This window comes from Anabas testudineus, chromosome 16 (assembly GCF_900324465.2).
Source record: "Anabas testudineus chromosome 16, fAnaTes1.2, whole genome shotgun sequence".
Taxonomy (NCBI): domain Eukaryota; kingdom Metazoa; phylum Chordata; class Actinopteri; order Anabantiformes; family Anabantidae; genus Anabas; species Anabas testudineus.
In genome coordinates, this window is record NC_046625.1 from 7,468,037 (window position 1) to 7,483,904 (window position 15,868).

Sequence of the window (15,868 nt, forward strand, 5' to 3'; positions counted from 1 at the left end):
CACTGCTACCGTTTGATCAGTTTACCTTGATCCATTAGAATTGATTTAAACTGATTCAAACTCAATCACATATATTCATCATTTTTCAATTCGGCAACTTTCTCCTTTATTACACGCAGCCAAATTTATGTTTTAAAAAACCACTGGATCTGGATATTTAATCATTCGTTTTTGTTTTTTGTAGCAGTGGCTGTTTTCCATTACAGTGCTCAGTTATCTGAGCTGAGGTGGTTCACAAAACTAGCACACACAATCCAGTCCTGTGCCAAATACCACTTTCTTTGGATACATATTACCCTGGAATGTTCAAAAACAGTTTCTATTCTTATTATTACTCATTAAGATCACTTGAAAGTCTTATTTAAACCACTCCAGTTTGCTTTGCATTGGACACAAAATGGGTCTTGACTAAAAGGCTAAGTGAGCAGTACCGTTTCACATTGCTCTGGGTGTAGTTCTGTTAAATGGTCAGATCTTTGGCAGTTGAACTGATGTAAAATTCAATCACGTACAAACTTATACATGTACAACACAATCCAATTGTCAATAATGGTATCTCTTGTTTTTAATATGGATATCTGCCCATTACAGCTTGTTTGCATTAATGATTTGTTACCTGTGTGTAACAATATATTTAATTACACACATTACACGACTTTGACAAACTCACATTTACTGCTGAAAAATTGTATCTTGCTATAGTTTCCCCCCCAGTGACGATACTGCAGATACTGAATGAATATTCCTACAAGTTATAAATGTCCCTGTGAACCATGTTTTCCAAACATTTTGTCTCATAACCTGCAGATTATGACCCAACGTTAGCTGTTGAAGCCTAGACAACACATCTGAGGTAACAATATTTTCTGCTGTCCAAGGCAATTCAGGAGTTTATGTAAATCAACAGGATAAAAGTAAGATTTCAGTATCATCATATTCATGTGTGACAAAACTAATGAAAACTGCTGTTCTTGTCCTCTTACTGTATGTATATCTATCATTTATTGCCATTCCTTTCAAAGCATTTCATCTTGCTTCAGTCCATATTTTCTAATAATATTCTCAGTCTTTTCACTGATGGAGGACTCCTTGAATGTTGTTTTCTTGTTTTGTTTTTTTATGTTTTTTCTTTTTTCCTTTTTTTTTCTTTTATATTTTTGATGCGCACGTAAACATCAGACTTGAAACTGATTATTTGGGCATACTGATTTCACAGAACCTTCCCCAAGTACTTCTTTTACTTCTTGTGGTTTGGAATACAGTGGTGAATGTTGTCATACCTGTGTGGCTGATGCTGCCATTTTGAGTTGCCCATGTTTTGTTAGTGTCCCCATGTCACTGTGGTTAATGGTGTATCTGGTGATCCCGTCTATGCCATTGTCTCTAGTTTCCGGCACCGACCCTGACACATTGCTCAGGAGGTTCTTGCCCTGGGGGGAACACATTGTCATGGGAACACGGGAGTCATCCCAGTGCTGCAGCTCATGCTGTCCTTTCCCGGGAGTCGTCGGTCGTTGTAGGCGTGCATGTTGATCACTGCATCCGTCTTCACCATAACTGGAGGCTGAGGCTTGTGTTTCACCCGCCTCTCGCAGGTGAAGGACAGTCTGATCTCGTCCACCATGGCACTGCACAAAGACCTCTGGGCAAAAAGGGAGGATGTGGCAAGGGGAGCAAGAAGGAGAAGAGGGGAAAGGGATGGGGGGGTAAATACCTTAGCTTTAAAATGTTCTGACAGCAGAGTGTCGGCAGTCTATAAAGAGCACAAAATGCATTAGAATATAACATTGATGTTGTGCTAATGCAGCTGCGTACATATGTGTGTGCACATGCATCTGTGGCTGTCAGCCATGTCAAATCGCATCAGCACCATCACCACATGTAGCCTGCTTATAGTTCACTGCTGTTGCTGTGTCAGTGAACAAGTATGGTGCACGAGCATGCGGCCAACTGCTCACTTAGCATGACTCAAATTAGTAATTTACAACAGTTAAGGGTTCATGCTATTCTGACATCTCCAATGACTAATAATGGATTAATTCTCCACGCTCCAATTTGCAATTATGTCTGTTAAAATAAGTAAGTGTTGTGGTGTTATAGCCAAGCACTCTTAGGGATTAGCCAAAGGCATGCAAATCCTTTTATAAAATGTTTGAACTAAAAGCCATGAATATAGCACAGCCTTGCTTTTGAAGCTATGTGGAATACATATAACAAAAAAAGATATGGTTAGAAACATCTTTGCTAAAATCAAGGGTGAAATAAACTGCAGTCCTAGTGGAGAGTAATTAAATTAGAGTTAGATTAATTTTTCTCCATCCAAATGAGGCTACAGATCACATTATGAATATATAGCAGTCTGCAAGTGATTTATCGGGACATATACCTGCTCACGTTCTGCAGTCTTCCTTAGCTTGTAGATGAATTCAGCAATTGCCACAAACACAGACAGCACCAGGCCAGATGCCAGCACAATGAATATACCACCCAGATTCTGGATACCCATGGGGCCTGTCTCACGACGCTCTTCATCCAAGCAGCTGCTCCCACTCCACCACTTCTCTTTCAGCATGTGGAGGCGCCCATCCTCCAAGATACTTAGTATTGCTATAGAGATTTTGTCCCTGTACGGGGACCCTGAAAAGCAACATAAGGCCTGTTTTACTTTGAAAGAACCACCAGCTGGATTCTGTGATAATAAGGTTCATAAACATGTTGTGACATACTGTCTGACTAGATGCTTTAAAGAAAAAATGCTGCTTCGTTGTGTAAACCCTCACTAACTTAGGAAAAAATTGAATATTTTATTACATGTGCCTCAGATGTATTCTGTGGTCAATCACGGGCCTTACCGAGGGGAGTGCCAATGCCGTAGCCTTTGCTGTCGATGATTCCTCCCACCTGTGTCAGGTTACAGTTCCTCCTAGTGATGTAATCGATAGTCGTGGACTCCATAATGAGGGCGTAGTCTGACTTCAGCACCCTCTGAATCCCATCCTCAATAGACTTAACCAGTGACGTGCTTGGCCTGCTGCTCATAAAGGCCCACATCTTCTCAAAAGTAGAAACCTTAGATTTCTGTAGGAGCATGTAAAGAACAGTTTAGAGGATGTTTAAAAATATTCAATGCTTTTACCACTGAGGAAGACTTTAGAAAGAATTTAGACATGATGATTTCGAATGCCTGATGAAAAACTGTCAAAGATGACCCATTAGTACATTAACACAATTTCGACATGTCCAGATTTTTTTATCCAGTAACGAAACAGATTTCATAGAATTAAAGGGCATTAAATTGAAGCTTTGCTTTATCTATAGTCATAAGTGCCACTGAAGCAGCAATAACAGAATGCCTGTCCATTAGTCTTGCATCAGGCTATGTGGTATTTCATGCATTTTTATATGAGGTCACATTTATACCATGTCTAATCCTAGATAATTACTGTCTAAGACTATAAGCCATATCAAATCGTGAAAGATGCCATTATGAGAAGACATCCATTATGTGTAACTATGAGGTAGCCCCTTCTAAACCTGAAATTATCGTTTATCAAGTGATTTTTTTCTTCTTATTTCCAGGAAAGAAAATGAGTTGAGAAAGGAAAACAGACCATATAGTACCTCAGTTCAGCTGATGATGATTTGTATTACAGCAAAGTCCAATTCCAAAAAGTTCTTGCAAGAAAGACGGTCTCCGTAGAGATCCAGTCTCTCTGCTAACGGTGGAAAATGGCTTGCAATCACGTCTGTTTCTTTCAACCTTTCAGCAGTAGGGGAAGGCTACTTTCCTCGGAAGCACTTGGCTTGCTTACATTGCAATTTAACAAACAACAGCTCCTCATCAGGGGTCTTTCAGGGTGATATGACAGCCTTTTGGCCTACAGTGGCTACGAACCTCTGATTAGGTTTGTAAGGCAACGTGTTTGTTTCATCAGTATCAGTAGTGTTTAGCAGAGTTAAACAGTGTTTAGATGATGTCTTCTCTTACTCTAATGGTCCATCATATCACTAAAATACTTTCTTCTTCTTTACTTACTTAAATGCTTTCTGGAGAATTGCTTTCTGTATCTAGTAGAAGTTAGCATTATACTGTATTTACAGTTTGAGGTGAGGAAGCGTATAATTGCACAATGTATTTATTCCAGTTTCATTTTATGTTGCTTAGAATAACATTATTATTATCAGTACTTTAATTTTTTCAGGTTTATGCCTTAGAAACCCTCTAGGATTTTAGACCATTCTTCCAGACAGAACTAAAAAATTCCAAAAGGTTCATAGTTTTTTGCAACTGTATGACTGAAAAGTAGCACATGAGTATGAAAAGTTATTTGGACACACCAGTCTCATCCTGATGCATTTTATTATTATTGTATTATTATTTATATTATAAAAATATAATTTTATAGCACTTGAAGAAACCAGTGAATAAGATTAGCAGATCTGAAAATGGAGTTGCTCTATTAAAGCTCCAGTCTCTCCCCTTAGTGTCTGCTCTCTGTGATGGAGGGCAGAGCTCAGCTGTTCCACACAGAGCAGACAGCAGGCAGGAGAACAGAGGAAACCCAGGTGAGGTGAGATTTTACAACTTCCACTTGACTTTTTACCACACGTGTGATAAAAGCAAGTAAAAAGCCAATAAAAAACTATTTATTGAAAGACCTGTTAAACAAGCACAAACTCTCACAATAATGTAAAGTCTGCTCTGCCCAAGGTTCCCCATCTAATTTCCTACATAGCAAATTAGTTATATGCTGACTAGTTACGTGCCTCTCAATCTATAACTAACAGCACATTAAATAGATCTGAGAACAAAAACAGACTGATTTAGGACGTCACCATAACCATTTTAGATCAAATCCATCAGTCGCGTACATCTGCAAAGTCTTTATTTACTCCCAGGTCTCCTCAGTATTTATTGTGCTTTCCTGCCTCATTGAGTCAACATTATTAGGTCTTTCTGTAAGAGCAAAGGGAGCAGAGGGCCGTCAAGCCTTTTAACGCTGAGGTAATTAGGCACCTGTGTCTCTTATTTATGACACAACAATCACAAATACCAGTTATCTGACTTTCTTTTATAGGGGTATTGAAAAGAACTTAAGGTTGATTTCTTTTCAGATGCTCATCAAGGTGAGTTACTGTAGATTTAGGTGAATCAGTTCTGCATCAGACAGTTATTGTAATATTCATGACATGCAATGCTATTATTAAGCAATTGTGTACAATTCCAAGATGCCACTGATGTTAAATGTATGAGGGATGAAATTACATAATCAAAGTTGCAGGATGAACAACAACAATGAAGAATACACTATGTATGAGCTCAACTACAAATTTTGAGGGCATAAAACTAGGGTAGACAGATGCACTGGGAGAAACTATTTTTTTCTTTCTTGCTAGGGAACATCATAAAGTTATGGACTGTCTTAAATAGAAATGTGCACTGATTTTATTTTCCTACTTAGAGAAAGTGCAACTTGGTTCTATGTGTTATTCAGTACCAGCAGCAGCATCTAAAGCAAAGCTTGAAATAATAAAATAAAGTTAAAGGCCCTGCAGGCAAACGCTGAAACTTCGGAATAATAAAATAATTATGGAGGAACACATCAAACGGTGCAGAGGAGTGCAGAAGTAGAATTTTGAGGTTTGTGATTAGTGCACTATACCTTGAAAAAGGACATGGTAGCACCATCTTTGACCACACCATACTCAATCTTGGTCTGCTTGGCAATGTCGTCGGCTGAGTCCACCGGTGAATCCATTCTCTCCACAGTGAGAAAAGCTGCTAAATTAGCTGTATAAGATGATATGATGATGAGTGTGAAGAACCACCAGATCCCACCAATGATCCTAGTCGACAGAGCTTTGGGCATCAGTTCTGAGCCTGTACGCAACACAAAGTGAGAGTGTATTAAGCAATTATCTAGATTAAATAGTACCTGCCAATACTGTAACTGAATTAAACAAATGTAGAAACATAACCACTTGCATTTTTGTTAATTAGCCTGCAAATGTTCTTGGCAGTGCTGCTGGTGTTGGTTAAGGTACACCCTCAGAGAGGAAATAGAAAATGAAGCCAGTTTGGCAGCTTAGCCAATCTCTGAGCTAATAATTCAGAAAAGGCAGACCAGACCTGTAAAACTGAATGTTGTCCAGGCTTCTACATTAGGCATCAAAACCTTACTAGGTCATGTCAGCTTTTAGCGTTCACAGACTACACAGTGATAGGTATTACTGTCAGACTTGATCATTTTACGTTGCTTTGAACTTGCATTAACAACAAAATATCCTTTAATTCAGAACATAATGTGTATCTAAAGCTTTTAATTAGGTGACAGAAAACTAGTGCAGTATTTGTTTCTTTCATTGTTATCACTTTATGTAAGATAGCTTTTCTATACAATTGGAAGATTCTCCCTAAGAGCTTGATTCCTACCCTTTAATTAGGCAGCTATTCAAAGTAATATTTATATTTAACAGCTACTTCTACTGCTTATGAACTGTCAGCTTGAAGTTAGTAGCTTAGATTTATCTTGCGAGGATTTGATCCTCTTATGTTAGTGAAACTTTTAGTGAATAGTTGGCATATGAGTTGAGCCATGCCAATCAGATAACCTATAATCAGTAAAAAACAACACATTACATTGTGGTTCAATGGATAAAATTATGTTATTTTTATGTCATGCAAATGACAACTATAATTGTTTTCCTAATATTTTTCCCATCCCATGTCTCACCAGGTTTACTGAATGTAAAAAATACCATATTTTGCACAAAAAAATGAAAAAAAAAAAAAATCAAGATATAAGCAGGCTGACAGTACACCTCAGCATGAGCCTTGACTTTGAGTGGTCCTCTGCTGAGTAATACTATGTTTACAATGGCTCACTGACTGGTGTTAAAGTTACTTTATATCTCATCTCTGACAACCTTTAAAATACCCTTGTGCTTTGTGCACTCTGTTACTTTACTGAGAAGATTTATGAGGGCAATTCTGAAGAGTAACATGCCCACAGAAGGGGGGCAGAGTGGTCAGCTCTTTAACCTCTTCTACCAAATTTGATTGGATTTGTCCTTTGTGGTTTGACAAAGACTCTACATGGTTACAAACAAGGGAAGACAGTAGCATCCCTTAATTCACTGTGACTTCAGAGAGGAAAGATCCAGATGCATTCTCTTGTTGCGCTACAAATGAAGTGAAGCAACGGGTAACTCGATTGAATTCCACACTATAAAGCGCTGTTGTCAGCAGGGAACAGTATATGGCGCTGCATCAGAACACTCTAATAAATACAAAAAGCAGATCAGTCAGATGGTGCCAAGGAAATAAAATGGTGTCAATATGCCATACATTTTCTTGAAGGTGGACTCTTAATAAAAGTGTTCTTTCAGGAAAAAAAGCCATTTCTGTAACCAAAACATCACATCCATCTCACTCAGTGTTGCACTGATCATTGACATGAATGATACAAATAACTGCCTAAGATTATATTATTAGAAAACACAAAGGTGCAAATGTCTTGTGGGATTTATGTTGGCAAAATATGAATTAAGAATTTAGTTATAATCAATCTCCCTCATATAAAAAGCTAACTGTGTTCCCTGCTTTCAATTTAGTATCAACTAACAGAGGCGTGTTTTGCTACTAACTCGCATCTAACTCTAAATAAATGTGACAATACTTATTTTACTGTATGTTTTGACATTTTGGGTACAACTAATCTTGAATAATGATTAGTTTTACTGCTGTAATGTGAATCTATCCTTTATAATAGAAATATGACATGAGGTAGGTGTCATTGTATTTGTTTAAGTAAACAACCTATTAATAATGGTTGTTGTGTTAGCTTACCATTAACAGTGATATCCAGTCACTGTACTTTATCTTGTGCATTTAGCAGTCTAAACAGGAGCAAAATTGCAAGCTACATTTTCAATTTGATGTATTATTTGTAGTACAGGTTAAAATTTCACTTAGGTTCCTCCAAAGTATTTTACTAATGGCACGATTTAAATGTAAAATGACAAACTATACAACAATGGTCTATATCATGGTTCAGCAACATTAATCTAAAAAATGTACATTTGTCATAAAGTAGTTCAAAAGTAGTGTTTGAGAGTTAATCTCTGAGTAATGTTAAAAAGTAAAGTTGATATTTGGAAATTCTTTCAGTTGAGATCTAAGAAACTGTGCTGTTGTATTTTTAACTCCTGATGGATTTATTTTCACATCCAGTCTTATGATTTATATATCAAGGCGAACACGGAGTTTAAAGGCTGTTTCCATTTGCTGTTTCAACAGTTCCCTTCTTATGCATAAATATTCAGAGTTAATACTTAATACGTTGATAATTTTTTGTCTAATTTTTAGACTTGGCACTAAGTCTTAATGCTTAATGTTTATTGGAATTGTTCCAATCTCAGTAGTCCGTTCATGTCTAATTGGATACTACAGTATATACAGTACAACAGGGGAGATCATATTAAACATGTTCTGTATATAGACACTGTGTATAGTCACTGCTGCACCACAGCATACATCTTTTAAGCGATCATGACTAGTCTCTTTTTGATAAGAGCCTATTACTTTTCCACTAATTACAGATTAGCTGGTTCAATCCCTGCCTCCTCGGATCCAGATATGTGCTGCCCATGTGTCTTTGGGCAACACACCAAGTTGCTCCTGGTGTGTGTTCCATACTTGTAAGTTGCTGCAGATGAAAACGTCTGGCTAATTACTATATTGTAATTGAATAAATGAACAGAATTATCTGCATCTAATGATGCTTTTTGAATTGTCAGTCTGGGGGAAAGCTGTTCTCTGTGGATTTAGTAGTAGTCTAAACATGATGCCCTAGAGTGTTTCACCAAACCCCCAACAGCTCACCTCAACATGAGAGGACTGGGCTTTCTCATGAGAATGATTACCTGCACTGAGGTATTCTCTCTATGGAGCTGTCAAATTAAATACCTCCCTTTCAGAGATTAAATAGTGACACTCAACAGTGAATAAATCTTGAGCTGAATTCCAAGAAGTGACAAAGTTTCTTAAGCACAGACATAATACAACCACAGATTAGCTCTTCCATAAAGAACTAAATAAAATGTATATGTAATATTTTAGGCTTAAATCTATCTTGGTAATATTATAAAAATAATAACACTGAGAATAAGATGACTGGGTATAAATTCACTCATAAATCAAACATTACTTTATATGGGGAAACCAATTTACACGAAATGATCAGACATATGTTTGTTGAGAGCAAAAGCCTACTGAGACCCCCAGTAATGCATTAGAAGTATACAAAGTGTTTGCTTTTGCACCTCCTCATATTTTGTGTTCTTTCTGTTGTCTATGACACCTCCCTCCCACAGACAAGCTGGTAGATTTTTTTTATTTTTTTTTTGGATCTCCTCAAACACGTCCATTTGCATTTTAAACATGTCAAGGAAATGGCTTCCATCTCAGCTGCTGTCACTGCGTTTGGCAGACAAGCAGGGGATGTCTGTTTATGTGACACAGACAAAATACACCTCGCTGCAGATACCGCTGTGCAGCATGTGTTACGAGGTACTGTAGCACAAATGGGTGTCACTGAAAACCAGAATCAGTGGGTGTCAATTCTAAACACAGACAAATTATGTGTTTAATATCCCTGTCAAGATATTTGATTTGGCACTACTCAATTTAAAAATTATGTCATATGCATATTTGTTCAACAAAACCTGCACAGGAACAGAGATTCTCCTTCAGTCTTCCAGTGTGAAAAAACTATACTCATAAATGAGATCTGATTAACAGCAGCTGCTTCACTAAACTACTGTAAATATGGGGAACACTGATACTAGTATTGACAGAGAACGTTGAACCAGAGTGAGAATGGTAATGGCAAACTCTCTCCTGTTTTGTTCAATAATATAGCCAACTAACTAGCTCATTTTGTTATGATTCTCTCTCCTCTCCCTCCTTCCCTCCTAGCTCTCTCCCTGCACCGGCAAATTGGCAGAGCTGGTATGCAGTTTCACAAGAGTGCTGCCGAGCTTCTGTGCTTAATGAATTGCTGAATGTGTTTGCTATCCTTACGGGCACAGATCCACTGCCGGGTCTCACTAAGCCTCCTTGATTTGTCTTGTTACATTGAGGTTAAACATTTTATTACTTGGGTCTTGTTCCTCCACAGTTGACTTCATTATGTTATTTCTAGGTTTTCATTTGCCTACCTATCCCTTTAAGGGACACCTAGCAAGTGAAAACATATTTGTTTTCCCCTGACTTTTTTTCAAAAAACACAATTAAATCTGCAGTGGGAGGGTTGGTAATACATCTTGAATCCCAAATAAATTTGACACCTGGTTTCAAAATTATTCATTTGCATTTAACAAAGTTGCAGTGACATATAGTTAGAAAGCTGCTTGTTGAAGAGTTATGAGTAAGGCATATGGATTCTGTACAGCAGGTCATATTTAGTGCAAGTAAAACAGCACTGCGAACATCACACTAGCCAGTTCTAGCATGGCTGACAGCTGGCATTTGTCAGACATGTTCCTCAACTTACCCTTTTGTCCCAGCATTGTGAAAGCTCTTGAGCAGGGCCAGCCACTGTGTTATGGGGAAATAAATGCGGCAGTGTTTTCCCTCCTAACCTGCCAAGTGCCTGACACCTACTCTTCCTTTTTTTTGAACAGCAGGTAGGTGACAACAGCCTGCCTTTGACTGAGCTCGCAGTTGTTCTTGACAAGTAAATGTCTTATGAAACAGTCACGGAATGGAAATCACGGAGCTTGTCAGTTAAAGAGGCAGAAAGTGGGAGCTAGCAGTGCACAGGAAAAGGATGGTGTGATAGTATTGTTTTTGACAGCGTTGAGGATGTGTGCGCCACTATACCTTGTTGCATTAAGGAACCGACTCCAAACCAGAAACTGTTAAGCAGGGTGAAGTTGTTCTCCACCACATCTGATCCTGGGTTACAGGGATGGGCGTCATACCATTCGTACGGGCTGAACCTGGGAACAACACAGGAAATTGTGAAGCTGTTTTTAAATCTTTGCCGGTTATGAGATCTGAAACAAAACATCTCCTCTGTATCCTTCTTGAAAGCCTTCCACATGGAGATTCTCATAAAACTGAATCATAATAGTGTTGGAGCTATTCTGAGAATCACAGCTATTTTAGAGTTACACCGTTGGTTCACAGTAACAAAACTAGTGTTGGGAGCTTTACAAAGCAGTAGAGCTGCTGTCCAGATGCAGGACAGTGCTCGGCAGTACTTAAAACACTGTTGATTGATTTTCTTTAAAGGAGCAGTTTACATGCAGTAAACACAACCTTCATGAATTATTATCTTATAAAACTGTGACAAACATGTTGTGTATGCAAACATACACAAACAATAGCAGTGATTTAGAGCTGCACATCTGTCCACGTGATGAACATTAATTGATTATCTGTCAATTGGTGCTGTGTAGTCAACCTAGAGTTGGTCTATCGGAGCCTCGTTGCTGGAAAAACGGCAAACAAATGGTAGAGCTGAAGGTTGTAGTTTTTGCGTGTGTGTTTTATTTTGATTTTCTTTTGTAGATGGATCGCATAGATCCATTAGTCCCAGTAACATGTGTGGAGTCAAAAGGTTTTATAAGCATAAAAACATTAATTTATTATCAAATGTCACGTCAAAACATTTTTAACTGGTCCTTATTTTCAGGCCTCACCTTTGGAAATGCACTGAGCTATGCCTAATGTGCTTTGTTGTGAAAGGTGACCAATGAAGCACAAAAATAAACATTTTCAGAAGGTATAAAATGCAATGTTTGAGAATTTGAGGTATGAAGGCTGCTCTTAAAGTCCCATGAAACCATAAAACATGCATTTCCCCATATCTCTGCCATTTAGTTTGACACCTGCTGAAAATGCTGTACACCTTCACTGCAGAACTCATTTTCAGATGCTGAGATAAAACATGCTAAATGTCACTACATCTACCCCTTTTGAAATGTATTTATAAAACGTAAAAAAACTTTATTCTGAGTAAAATTGGATTCCTCAGAGTGCAGATAATATCTCTATCAAATGTGGCATACATCTGTTATTCTGATGATATTGTAGAAAGTGCTAATGAGAATAAAATAAAAAATATTAAATGAGTAACTAAAAGGGTCCACAGCACTGGAATCCACTATTCTGAGGGACCAGACTACAACATAGCTTTGACTTAATTTTTATTGTTTGAAAGATGGATACATTTAATTTAGAAATAGTTTATTTCAATCAGACACTGAACAGGACTGATGGTTAATAACGAAGCGATTTGTAATGGAGTGTTTCCCCAGCCATTATTCAAGCGTTTCTTATCTTAGTTAAGCAATTAGAAATCCGAACTGATGTTCAATAAGAGGATGTTTTTACCCCATGTTGGTTTGCCTTGAAGCGTTGTTTCTTGCTTATTAAGATGACTTCTGTAAAATATACTCATGTGTTTCCATCTCACAGCGTTTATCTTAACATTTCCACTTCATGTGTCCCTAATATCATTTACAGACATCAGAGAGGCCTTGGGCAGCAGCTGTACAAATATGGTACTTCCTTCCATTTCTGCTAATGACTTCAGTCTAATTTTGTTTTATTTTAATGTTAAATTAATAGTCATGCTGAAATAATATGTGATAGTTAAAGGGCACAGAAAAAATAGGAGAGACTTGGTGCACATCCAAACTGAAAAACACACTTCCCTGTCCAAAAAAAAGTCACTGATATTTCATTGGACTAGATAGCTTTGATTACGGAACACATTTATCATGGCATTGTTTCGATAAGCTCCTGCAAGATCTTGTGTTGATGATGGAAGAGTCGAACAGCTGTCTTCTCCAGCACATCCCAAAGATTCTCAATGGGGTTAAGGTCTGAACTCTGTGGTGGCCAATCCATGTATTACAATGATGTGTCATGCTCCCTGAAACTCTCTTTCACAATTTGAGCCTTTTTACCCTGGAACAGACCAAATGAGCTTCTTCTTAAGCCAGTTTTAGTTTCAGCAATGTCCTTTGATGTTTTCTTTGCTTGATTCATGCCAATAATTTGTTAGGGTTAAATAACTTGCCAATTTAAATATAATCCTCCATGCAGTATTTACCCAATGGTCTCCTTGCTTAGTTAAATTCAGGTGGTGACTTTTGTTTTGGACGGGCAGTGTACAACTACACTGATTCAATGCTTTTCTCCCCTTGTTTTCTAAAAAGGTTGTGTTGGCAAGCACTGCCGACTGACCCTATACAAAACTCTCTGCTAGAACAGCACTTTTACTGGTCTGCCAAGAGCCGACCATTTGCATTCCCAAACATTGCATTAAATTTGAGCTTTTCTAGCCAAGTGATGAAACATGCACTGTCCATTAATGGTGCAGTGCTGCCAGTCATTAAATGATATTAATTTTCACACTTCTTTTTTTTAATCAGTTCTGTTTCATATGATTCCATTCTGGATGATTTATTTTCAGTGGCAATAGTTAAGATCACAGGTATGCGACCTAAAGACGCATCATACAGTCAGCTATAAATATGATCATTCATTAGCACATTGTTAATAATGCCTATAGCCAAAGAAATGTAAGAATATAGAAATGTCTGTGCCTCACTTGTGCCAGTTGTATACTAAACATGGAAAGTGAAGTGAAACCCAGAGTCTGTGCTATTATGGCACATAGGTATGCAGTGTCAGGAACCCCATCATTGTATACTTAGGGGGCACAAATCCTTATCTACATCAGTGCATCTGTCCAGGTTTAGAGTAATATCTTTTATGTAGGGGGCAAAGTAAATTCTGTCTGCACATCATCATCATCTTAGTTTTAAGGTGTATGCTCTTAGTCTTTTTCTACAGGCATGACTATTACAGTTCAATTTAGGTTACCTGCATGTCTTTAGACAAATAAATACAACAAACATAGCAGCATAATTATAATGGTTCACTGAAGCTTTTGAAAGGCCAAATTAAAGTGTTTTTGTATGCCTGCTATTGTTGGTAAAGCTCTGTCACCTCTGTCCAGCATTTAGATTTCCCTACTTGTGTTGAAGTAGCCCTCTAATTGTTCACTGGTCTCTGTTCAATGCTCACACGGTGTACTGTTAGAGATACAGCACTTCAGCTATCTAGGCCGGCCTCCAAAAAAACGATGCAACAATTTAAGATGATTTTGTACTTATGTGAAGCCACTCCAGAATTTGTTAGGTCTTACAACAACGAATGAGGGTAGAGGAGTGCAGCTGTTTGCTCTCAAGCCCCCGAACTCTTTTCAAATTCTGCTTTTCTAGAACTTCCTCAAGCACCACTTTGCATGAGAAGCAGCAGGAAATACTGACAATGATACTAACAGGATATTCATCATATTCGTGACCAAAAAAATTAAAAGCGAGATGCTTTTCAGCCAATCAAACAGATAATCCATACATAATAACTGTATCAGTCATTACTGCCAGGAATTTCATCAGTAATGTGAAAATGCTCATGTTCAACTATAAATAGCCGCCTGATGTAATTTTACATCAGGTGTTTATATCTTTCCCTTTTTGTCCTTTGAAATATAAGTTACCCTTTTTTTGCATCAGTAATTAGCAACATAATTTAAAGCTGCATTGGAAATTCTAAAGACATCAAACAGGAAACCAGAACTTGCACAGTGAATGGGACTTCACAACTGGAATTAAAAACTGGAGGGTTTTTTTTTCCATGGTATTCCTCCTCCTGCTGAGCTCTAGAGAGCCCATGCAGACATAACTGCCGTGATCACTACCCAGCAGCTAACACAATATAAAAAAATTGGCTGGGGTACTTGAATCTCAGCCTGCATTGATAACAGAGTAAATTACTATGTCTATTGTAAGACCTCATGAAGAAATGTGTCAAGGGCTGATAGGTTAAATAGCAGGAAACTTTTTGCACTTACCTGGCAATGACAAAAAGGACACAGCTAACACCCAGGTAGGCCAGGAGGATGTAGACCCAGATGTCGGGAGTCATGGGGTTCAGGAAGGAGAAGAAGCCATTGCTGGTGGCATTGGGTTTGCGATACAGAATACTGATGCCCATGCTCATGAAAGGTTTGGAGAAGTCAATAAACTTTTCACGCATGTAGGTGATGGTGAGAGGAGACACTGCCAAGTCTGCTCTCTGTAGGGGAAAGACAAAACATAAAGTAAACTGTTGTCATATCGCCAGTGTTCCTCTAACTAAACTAGCAGTGCGACCGAGTAGATGTGGCAATTTCTGTCAGTCAGAAAGCAGTTTATGCCATTCTCACAGTTATCCGCTTGAGTTTAGTGCTCAAAGACTCAGAGACACAAAAGCACGGATGGAGAACATATGATATGACTTTGTCGTTCCCAATATATGGTGATGTTATCCTCTTTAAGAACGATATAATGAAACGTGCCTTTTGAAAAAGATAAATAAATTCTTCTCGATTATCAGAGGCAGTTCTGTCTGTAAAGCTATTATATTTGTTAGTGTCACTAGAATGACATATAACACCATATAGCATTATGTAACAGACACAGCAGAGCATGACCGATAAATTGCAGTCAGCTCTTATGTGTATAACTCCATATTCAGAAGGTTACCATTTATATTGGCGGCCTCCACATCTCCCCTGCACCATGGCTGGACAGGAGGTTAATGAAACCAGCTGCTTGGTTCACGCTCGGATACCTCTTTCCTCCAAGAAACGACACAACGCACAAAGGGAGGCTTTCTTAACTTCCTTCATACTGAGTGGTGGGAGGGGAACATGGTTGTTCATGTAACAGTTTGCTGTATAGCAGTTTCCCCAAGCAAAATGGGATCTTGTGTTTTTTTTGTACTTTATGCAAAATAATGAGC

At 38.1% G+C, this 15,868-nt stretch overlaps 1 protein-coding gene across 1 annotated transcript in view; it reads right to left on the bottom strand.

Moving 5' to 3' along the window:
• Positions 1-1,316: 1,316 nt before the first annotated feature.
• The window catches only part of LOC113168910 (glutamate receptor ionotropic, kainate 3), a 77,340-nt gene continuing 62,788 nt past the window's right edge, over positions 1,317-15,868 (bottom strand). The window contains exons 11-16 of the mRNA XM_026369979.1: positions 14,937-15,160; positions 10,886-11,004; positions 5,664-5,881; positions 2,853-3,078; positions 2,387-2,637; positions 1,317-1,642 (exon numbers count right to left, since the gene is read on the bottom strand). Of these exons, the coding sequence (XP_026225764.1) occupies positions 1,448-1,642; positions 2,387-2,637; positions 2,853-3,078; positions 5,664-5,881; positions 10,886-11,004; positions 14,937-15,160 (1,233 nt within the window). The 3' untranslated portion in view covers positions 1,317-1,447. The remainder of the gene's footprint in view (positions 1,643-2,386; positions 2,638-2,852; positions 3,079-5,663; positions 5,882-10,885; positions 11,005-14,936; positions 15,161-15,868) is intronic.